Source organism: Nestor notabilis, unplaced genomic scaffold (assembly GCF_000696875.1).
Source record: "Nestor notabilis isolate BGI_N333 unplaced genomic scaffold, ASM69687v1 scaffold21414, whole genome shotgun sequence".
Classification (NCBI taxonomy): domain Eukaryota; kingdom Metazoa; phylum Chordata; class Aves; order Psittaciformes; family Psittacidae; genus Nestor; species Nestor notabilis.
The window spans coordinates 35,531-45,649 of NW_009924566.1; the positions used below are offsets into that span (position 1 = coordinate 35,531).

The window sequence follows — 10,119 nt, forward strand, 5'->3', positions numbered from 1 at the left end:
GGTTGGTGCTAATTCATGCAGCAGTAAGAGGAGAACTGTTACTGGTTTGGCTGTGCATGGTCTGCAAGTAGTCTGTAGTGTTACTAGTCTAGACCTCGTTAGTAACCAATGTTTCACTAAGGAAAAAAAGAACATTGTTTTAAAATGCATAGGGATCTGCAAGAATCTTTATTTTTATTTATGCTGCACTGAGGACTTAGGGACTTTAATTTATTTAATGGAAATTTTAAATGACAATAATAAAAATGTCTTAGACCAAGTACAAGGCTGGCTAGGGTTATCCATACATGCTTTACTATTCATGTTGACTCAAAAAGGGAAAGAACGTGACGCAGGAATCCAGTCATACTTTATTTACCAAGTAGTGAGGTTGGGGTAATCAGCTTCTATAAACTAAGGCCATTTGGAAATAGGACAGAATTTATGCTGGCAGGGGGGAGGGTTAGTTTTATATCTCACAGTTGTGAGTTTTCAAGAACTGATAGCCTGTTTTACCTGAAGAGAGGGTTAGAAAGGGCTAGATCCATTATGTTCATAATAAACAAGAATTGATTTGAAATATAATTTTTGTAATGTCATTATTTTGCAAAACAACAGCACCAATCAGGCAGTTAAGATATTGTCAGAGGTGCTCTTTTAATTTAGATATTCTTGGAAAATACATATGTATAATATATGTACATATATATATATACACACAGTATATAATCTACAGCTCTGAGAGCTTTTAAGTCAGGAATGCTGAGTATTATAGTATATGGAGGTCAGAGAAGATTTTTACTTTTTTTGTGTGTGTCTGGGTGTGTGTGGATGTGTGTGTGTGTGAAAGCTTCCCCCGCCCCAGGACTTCTGGGCTTTATTATTTGAGCGCTTATTGCTGATTTGTTTTGTGCTGTTTCTCAGTTACTCGTTTTCGAGAACTTTATTTCAACTTTCATGGCTTTTGTGAGGTTTGGTTTCGTTTTTTTATTGATGGAGATTTTTAAAGTTATGTAAACAGGTGTTTTACAACCACCACCCCCCCAGAATAATTCACTTTTGTGCTTCTTTTCTCTTTGGCAGCTATATATCAAAGGCAAAACAATTGGAAAGATTGTTGAGGTGTTGTGTTTGTTTTCTAAAGGAACCACTGGTAAGAGTTCTGTTTTTCCTCCTGGGGTAGTGGCGATGCATTTTAATTTAAGCAGCGATTTCACCAGCATCAGGTAGTTACCAGCATCATTGCTTGTATCTGAAAGCACAATTTTAGCCCGTCATGCTCGTCAGGACTGTACAGACACCTGTAGGTTCTGACTCTTCTGTAGTTGGCGTTTGCGTTTAGACCAGTCTTCTCTGGTACTCGTACATTGATCAGAAAATTGGTGGGGTGTTTGGAATCATTAAGAGGCTCAGGAAAAAATATTAAAAAATAAGGAAAAACAGCCCTGATAGTTTCTGATCTAAATTTGTACTACGTTTTTCTTTCACATTTGGGCTTCCAGTAGCCTGCAGCTGCAAGTAGTCCTCTGTTAGCGAAAACTGGCCTCTGCTTTTCTATTATATGTCTTTTTAATTTATGACAGCCAGTGCTTTTTGTGGGTTAAAGACAAGTCTCCCCATCAAAGCAAGTTCAGTATCAGTGCAAATCTATGACAATTCATCAAGGATTTCATTGGTGTTCAAAGACCCTGTTTTCATGGTCATTTTTCCACCCAGAAGCTGGTTAGTGATGTGACATTTGCCAATGATCTAACCAAAAGGTCATGTATTTATTTTTGTTACACTATATTCTTTGTAAATGTTTAATTAAAATGTGCACTTTTTTTAAAAAAAATAAAAAAATAAAAAAAATAAAAAACAACACACACACAGAACAAAAGAGAAATTTAAGATCAATTGGGTTTGCTTGAGAAGCTTCTGCCTGGCACGGTTGTTGTAATCCTGCTGCCTGCACACAATTCACTCCTCTCCCCACAGCAGTTGAATCCCTCGCAAATTTAACTTGCTGATTAGCACCTGGCATCCAGCAGGCATTACTTCAAAATGGCAGGAGATGTGAACTGGCAGCGCTGAGGACTGGAAAGTATTAAGTGTGTGGTGGCTCAGAGCAGTATGTACAGGATGGATGTGGAATTATTTTTAGAATAGAACTAGTTCAGTGGTCCCAAGTGGGAAAGGGGGGTTAATCTGGAAGGAAAGCTAAACTGGTTTTCAGCCACTTTATTCCCCTTCTCTTAATATGAGATTTGGCTGCAGATTTCACAAGCTGCATTCCAAGACAATAAATCAAAAGGCTTTCCAATTCTTTGGCACCAGGAAGTAAAGGTACATTGTCAATGGGTCACCCTGCTTTAAAAAAGCACGAAAAAAGCACAACCACCTTTCTTTTGCAGAAGCAGTGATAATTTAGCTATAACCCTGAATCTGTCACTGTGAGCAGGTTTTGAAAGCATACAGTACACTGATGGTTCTCTCTGCTGTGCCTGGGAACTCATTTCCCTGAGCTTTTGAATTTGCTAGCTGTAAAAGACGCTGATTTTGCAGAACCCTGAATGTATCATGAAGCTCAGTTGGTATGGGAGGAGCCAGACTGATGAAAAGAAACAGGGTGCTTTAAATCCTATCCACTGCATGCTTGTGACAGGTTCAGGTCTGTGGATGGATATGGCTTAAACCTGTACATCTTCAGAGAAAAGGGACCAGATCCAGTTGGCAGAGTTTGCATTTCAAGTGTTTTGCCTTGCAGTGTGTTTTCTAAATGTATTTAAGCTCTGGCCCGCAAAGAGAGTAGCTTGGGCTAGTTAGCATAGCACAAATTGAAGACAGTGACCTGTTTGTGTTCTGGCAGTGGAGATGCAGTTTGTGACTCGCTGTGTAAGTGGCAAGTTCAGGTCTCACTTTCATCAGTGCAAGGCAGCAGAAGTCAGCTGTCCTCAAGAGCTCTGTGCTGGCAGGGAAGGGGCCAGGGGCAGGCTGTAATGATCCAGGGTTAGCACACTTCATATGCTGACCACATACTGTACTCGTGGCTTGGGAGCGGCCGGTTCACCCAGTCTCAGCCTCAGTTACGTATTTCTCTAAATTAGGGGAAACCTGAGCGAGAGCACAGGGAAGGAAGGGCTTTGAGCCAGTTCTGTACCTGGGAATGGCCACTCAAGAATTAAGGATGTTCAGGTGCTCTCCACAAGTAGTGTTTTATCCAGGTGCCACTCCATTTTTATTTTTTTTTTTTGGTGTGTGTAATGACATTTATTTATATTAAAACATTAATTTTAAGAAGTTCTAGAACTTCGAGTTTTGTATGAGATTTGAAACTGTGCTGCTTATGAGGACTTCTAGGAATGCAAAGGGGAACAGGGCAAGAAAAGGTGCTAGATGGCAGCCAACCCCTCCACAGACTTGTCCACAGATTGGCTGTTCACTTAAAAAATTAGTCGTTTCTACTTTGGATTTATAATTTGGAATTGTTTTGGAACACTGTTTTTCAGGGAAGCTTCCACAGCAGGGGTTATTATTGTCCCTTTGTAATGTAAGCTGGTAAGAGTAAGTTCACCTCATCTGCATTTCTGATTCTTTACCCCTACCATGTCAGCACAGAACAGGGTATTTGAGCTTGACTCCCACATACTTGTGGAAGTTGAAAGACTAAATGAAAACCCATTACTGGGGGAAAATAAATTCTTATTTACATCTCCCCAAAAATCTAGAAACATCCCTGTTGTGTTTTGGTTTTTTGTTGGGGTTTTTTTTTTACCTTTTTTTTTTTTGTGCTTTATCTGTGTTTTTTTAAATAAAATTGTACTGGGTTATAATGCATTTTATTAACACTATGTACATATTAGCTGCTTTGTGTTTCAGAATGGTAGTAATTGCTTTGTATATTAAAGTGATTCTTGTGAATTTGTGAATTATTGTCATAAAGAAGTGCTTTTTCTTACTGTAACCTTTGTGGTATAAACTGTCATAACTCCCTTTTTACACAAACATTTATGTGCAGTCACATAAACATGCTTTAAAAAACTCTACAAAGTCTCTTTTTTGAGCAGGATGTTCCATTTACACTAATTTAGTGTAAATTAGATAGGAATATGAGAAAAGGCGTATCTTGAGCAGACTATGGAGTCCTCTCACGATCTGTGGCCTGCTGTAAGTATTCAAGAGATTTTCCCCAAAGGGAAGGCTTTTTCAATCTTAATTAAATTGAATTAGACTAGTGAGAGGTTAGCTCCCGAAGTGAGAGGTTAAGTCCTGAAAAACAAAGTTTCCCTTCCACTCCTGGTATTTTTAAACCTGCTTTCCAGTATCCATTCTGGTGGCAATTAGCTCCGTTGTTTAATAATGCGTGGAAGACTTTTCCCTTTCACAGTTTAAATATGCTGTCTTTCTCACTTTTAAGCATTCCTGTAAACCATGTACTATTGATGTTAATAACAGAGCAGAACAGAAGGCAGCAAACACTGCAAGGATCACGACCTGATTATGCAATCTGCAAGGCTGGATCCAAACACTGGGATGAAAGCCAGAGGAACAAATTCAGCACCGAGGTAAACACACCTCCAGTGAAATCAAGGGGAAGCAATAAGGTCAGCTCATTACGGCTAGGATTTTGTGGTTCTCACAACTAAGTGTTTTCATAACGCCATTCACGTACTACATCAAGTCTACATCTTGGTAATGAGGGAGAATCCCAAACAGGGGTTAGTCCATGAGATAAAAATGCAGTTTGGCTTGAGTTTCGCGCTGAAAAGAATTGGGTAACACAGATCCCTGTTCAGTCAGTAGGTCAGCTGTTAAACGTCATTCTTCTGACACTGCTGTACCCTGAAGCTCATCATCCGTAAGATAACAGAGCTGAAATTCATACTCCGTGTCCTGATATTAATCAAACCTAAGTTCAGTTGCAGTGACATTTTAGACGAGTTTGTTCCCGTGCAGAATGGTGTGTTTCAGGGATAGTTTCACAATCTCACAGCATGTTCATGTCTCATCTGGTCACTTCCCTGTGACTTGGATCCTCTCCCTAGGGTGAGTATTTATTTCTCAAGAGACTGTTTGTGCATTGCCCCACTACTCAGGGACCCATGCCCAAACATATCCTCCCGACAGATGAGTTCACATTATCTGTTACAAAACAGGGCCAATGCAATGGAACCACCCAAAGGGGAATCACACCGACTTCTCTAGTGCTGGGATGAACAGGGTGACAGAAGGTGCTTGGGCAGGGTGTTAATGTCATTGTCAAACAGCCAGTGAAGCATTACCATGTGTCATCTCATACTAGAGCAGGAGCTCACCAATGGATCAGGACAGCGGAGTTTGCAGGTGTTACCCATTGCAGAGGGCTGCTCTCTGTGTGCTCACTCCTTGGGCAATTGTGTCCTGCATGTCTGGCATGGTTTATTCCTGACACCTCCCTGAAGCGAAGTGTGGTGGGAATATACAACAGCTGCAAAGCCCACCCTGGGACACAGGAGGCACTGCTCCCACACCAGGCAGCGAGCAGTGCCTTCAGTGGGAATGGGCTGTAGGTTTCAGCTGAGATACGTTCTCACTAGTGCTGCCCACCCCTGAACACTGTAGCTTAAAAAGCAACCAGAACTAATGTGCTTGTGGTGGTGGCTTAATTGTAACTCCTGGGTCTGGTCTCCTGAATCTAAGGAGCACCTGCACCCCTGTAGGAGTCAGAGGAGAGGGCATCCCCTTCTCCCCAAAGTGCCACTTGCTGAGCTGGGGAGCAGCCACCAAGAGATCAGTTCTGCAGGTGAGGCACTCACCTGAGGTGCCAGGGCCTTCTCATGCCTTTCTCCAGGAGTATTTTCTTATGGGCAGTAGCATTGCTTCAAACATATTCCCTGGGATTTGCATACAGCTGCTCTGCAACAGCAACACAGCAAAGAAGCCAAGCCTCGTCACTTCTGGCGCACGCCTGCTGTCACAGGAAGGCTATGGGCTGTAACAGCAGCAGTGGGAAAACAGACACTGAAAGCTGCTGAACAACTAGAAGGAGATGCAATTAAACTCATTTGTTTTAAAAGTACAAAACTTTTCCTGTTGTTAAAGCAAGGCCTGGAGCAAAGTCCCCTTCGTAAAAGTGTGTAGGCTGCTCACTAGGCTTTATTCTGTGCTATGTAAGCAGGATTTCAAGCATGTTCCTCCTATGGCTATGGCTCTCAGTACTGCAAGCTGCAGCCTCTTGAGAAGGCTGAACACAGCCAAGTAGCAGGCTTTCCTCACAGACCAAGTCACATGCACTCACAAGCCCAAGCGTCAGCACGCTGCTTTCTGCTGTCTTGAGCCTGTGGAGAGCCTAATATACAGTGACCACAGGGGAGCTCCGAGACAAGGAAACACCAGTGGGGAGGAAAAAGGAAGAGGAGTGGTGAGAATTTGCAGCCATGCTCCAAAAACTAGAGCCAGAGAAGAGACTGGGGAGAGCTGGTAATTTTTTTCAACCGTTGCTCACCCAGTAGATAGGGCAGAAGAAGTCAAGTCTGTTACATTAAAGCTCATATCATGTTCTGGTTTTAATTAAAGGTGCTGCCTTCCTTCCCTCAAAGGGACTTCAATGCTAGTTTCAGACTGCCAAGTCCCAGCCAGCCGCTTAAGTACTGTTCTAGTGACACCATGTGGCTTCTAAGGATACTGTTGTAAGCAAGTGTTTTAGCAGCGACTCTGCAGACCAAGTCCAGAGCGAAGCAAGCAACTTAGCTGAAAACACGAGAGACACAGCAGGGATGAAGCACAAGACCTTCGGGCTTTATTAATGAGCTGTAATGATGAATGTGTCATTTCCATATTACAGCCTGCACATCACTTCTGGACCACAGACCCTCTGCATCTTTGCCAGTTGGAAGTTTGATGGAAGTAAAATTGATAAAGAGCTTCTAATATCCATGGGCCAAAGCAACTGCTGGTGTTTGCTGTTGCCACTGACACAGACAGGCAGATCCTTAAAGCCTGAACCTAACCTGGGGCTTTGTAAGTTAAGTTTAAAGAAAAAAGAAGTTCCACATCCACCAAAAAAAAAAAAAAAAGGTACTATAGCAATTCCTGCACTTAGAAGCGTAGCCATCTTCTGTTAGCTCAATGTTTTCACCAGGTTCCTTCTTCCACCACTAGAAAAAGAAGGAAGTCTTGCTGCTGTTGTGAGCCGGATTCCAGGATGCAGCATTTCTCACACAGGATCTTGTGGAATAAACACAGAGGTGTTTTTACAAGCTCAAGGTATGAAATCATTTACTTAGAACACTGTGCACAGAAAGCACGCTGAAATCTGGACACCGCTCCAACGTCCCAAATAATACAAGAATAAGTACTCCATAGCTACAAAAACTTACAGCAACATCCCATTCTCCTAAATAACAGCTTTCGGACAGAAAGTGAGCCACAAAGAAAGGAAGACAGAACATGATTTAACAGTATTTTGAGAATCAAGGATTGAATTGATATTTAAAGAACAGTTTGAGTCTCCTCGTTCCACTTTCTGTGCTGGCACATGCCCATATGTATATGCCTCAAGGAGCCTTGATCTGTGCGAAAGCAAGTTTTCTTGCTAGGGACAGTTCAAGAACCATGACTGCTTTGTTACGCTTGCAAGTCAGGTAAAAACACCACTGATTTCTAAGCTGGTTATTCTGCAATATTGATTTACACACACACACCCCGATCTTGTTCTTTGTTTCCCTATGCCTCTTCAATTCAGCAGTGACAGCAATAGAACCACTTTATAGCAGCTGCCTTTGTTGTTTTTTCCCTTTAAGTAGCTTCTTTTAACACAACCTTCAAGTTGCAGAATGCCTGAACTGTTAGAGCTTTTAGAGCTGGTGTCTTAGCTTATGTATTTCATCCATTCTTACTTCTCAAGAGTTAAGGAAGTGATAAGAGGAAAAACCCCACTCTAATTTCTTTTTAGGTATCCCACAGAAATTAAGTGTCGTTTTATTTTTAAACAACAGATCTTTGATGACTTTTTTGATGCCTGGAGATTTCTGCAATTTACATTAATTTCAAAAATTACATTTGACAAAAAGTCAGTGGAAGACCCTATACAACTCTACTGAGAAATGAAGTAGAGGGTAAATATGCAGAAGAGAAGTACAATCCTTGCTGTATCAGACCAAATGTTCAGACACCACCATCAGAACAAGAAGCCAGTGAAATAACACAACTGCAATTACATGCTCAGGATCAAGTGTATTAGGTAGAAATAAGGGGAGGACAGATCAGCATCAGTGGTTTACTAACAAAGCACAGAGTCAAAAGTCATCCTTGTGACTACCCCTCTGTGCTTTGTAGATATGAACCTCCTTACTGGAATCATAGTGGACCTCATATACAGAGAAACGGCCTCTCAGCATCCTCAAGAATCTGTGATCCCGTTCATAGCGGATGCGACAGGAAAGAAGAATCACAGTTTGCTCCGAGCACAGGTGCTCCAGCGTCTGCAGCAGCTCCGCAAAAGTTTCCTCCAGATAAACGATGTCTGCACCCAGGATGAAGTCAAATGCTCCTGAGGGGAAGTTTCCCAGGTCTTTTCCCCACGTCAGTTCCCTCACCACAGCTCTCGGACGTAGCTCAGAAGGTAAGTTAGCCTGAACGTTTGACTCCAGGAACTCCAGTGCTGCTGCCCTGTCTGTGATGGTGACATGAGCACCTGAAGTGGTACAGGAGGTATACATGTCAGACAAAGACAGTCCATGTCCATAGATACAGCATTTGGATTACAATGCTCTAAGTAAAGCAAGCTGCTTAGTTCCTGTTAAACATTAACAACTTCCCTGAGTTGCCTGATTAAAAACAAGCAAACAAAAGAACAAAACAAGCAAAAAGACCACTATCTACATACATCCTACCCTTCATCAGTCACTTAAGAATATAAGGTGTACTCCACATGAAGATTAAGTTTTAGGGGACAAAAAGTGGTTTCTGGAGCTTTTTCTTAGTGCATGAAAGTACAGGAGTTACTTTCTGCCTTTCCACAGGTGACAACGAAGTAAGTTACAGGGATTGTTACAATTAACCTCCTCCAATTCTTTGTTTGCTCAGTAGGAGACAGGCATCTAGAGAACCTCTTTCATAGGTCAGACAAAAGTCATACCTGTATGATATTTGCATGGCATGACTGTATTTTGTTGAACTGCTTTGGTTTTTTTATTTCAATAAGCACCTTCCACAGCCACTAGAGCTTTGAATTACAAAGTTAGCCTGGAACAGTTAGCACAACTTAGTGCCCAGTCCCTGCTTCAGCCACAGGCAGATTACAGGCAAATCACTTTATTTCTCCAGACCTTGGTTTTCCTGTCTGCAAGATAGGCTAACAAGGCTTACACAAGCTCAGAGAGTGGTTTCTGTCTGTACTGTTATCTGTGCTGCATAGGAGGACAAGTGGAAGACAAGCACAGCACTTGCTCCCTGGGGGAGAATGGCTGCGGAACTGAATGCTGCTGAGCTGAGTAGCATGGTAACAGGCATCAGCACTAACAGGGTCCCACCGTAAAGTAAACTGCAGTGGCACCATCTCTACAATAAATAACACAGCAGGCCCTGAAGTCTAACAAGAAAGGAAGATGACTCAGGCAGGAAACATCACAGTTCACATATGTAGCTTTGGTGCTAACTTCTGTCCCATGCATGTAGATGTAAAAGTGTTAGTTTTAGTACAGTTGTAAATTGCTTTAAGTAAGCAAACAGAAAAGCCCTTACCTAATAATGTGGCCACTATTCCCAGCAATCCAGTTCCAGCTCCCAGCTCAATCACAGACCGATCCCTGAGATCAATGCCTCCCATCTCCAGATAAGCACACAGGACAACAGCCTAAGACAAGAGACAAGGGCAATTAAGCACAGGGCTCATTTCAGTCGTACTGAACACAGGATTTCTGATTTACACTGAGAGAGGTGGTTATGGGAAGGGTCAGGCACTTCAGGTCTGCAGCAAGACTGTTCAGCTCTCTCTGCCTCCTGTGTGCATGTGTGGTCTTTTTATGAGTTTTACGGAAGACCCTTACAGGCAAAAGGAAAAAAGAGCCACAGAGGCTACAACTCGGCTGTGGTAACACTGCTTTATGAATCCCCAAACGTTACAGGAAGCAGAAAGAGTTGTATTTGGAAAGGAAGAGCTGAGGGGTGTCAAGCACTGGT

At 42.2% G+C, this 10,119-nt stretch overlaps 1 protein-coding gene across 1 annotated transcript; it reads right to left on the reverse strand.

Annotated features, from left to right (window-relative positions):
- Nucleotides 1–8,153: 8,153 nt before the first annotated feature.
- On the reverse strand, nt 8,154–9,789 carry METTL21A (methyltransferase like 21A). Its single transcript, XM_010012663.1, has 2 exons — nt 9,682–9,789; nt 8,154–8,632 (listed from the first exon to the last, which is right to left on the reverse strand). The coding sequence occupies exons 1-2, from the start codon at nt 9,764–9,766 to the stop codon at nt 8,235–8,237; spliced, it is 483 nt and encodes a 160-aa protein (XP_010010965.1). The 5' UTR covers nt 9,767–9,789; the 3' UTR covers nt 8,154–8,234.
- Between the last annotated feature and the right edge of the window lie 330 nt (nt 9,790–10,119).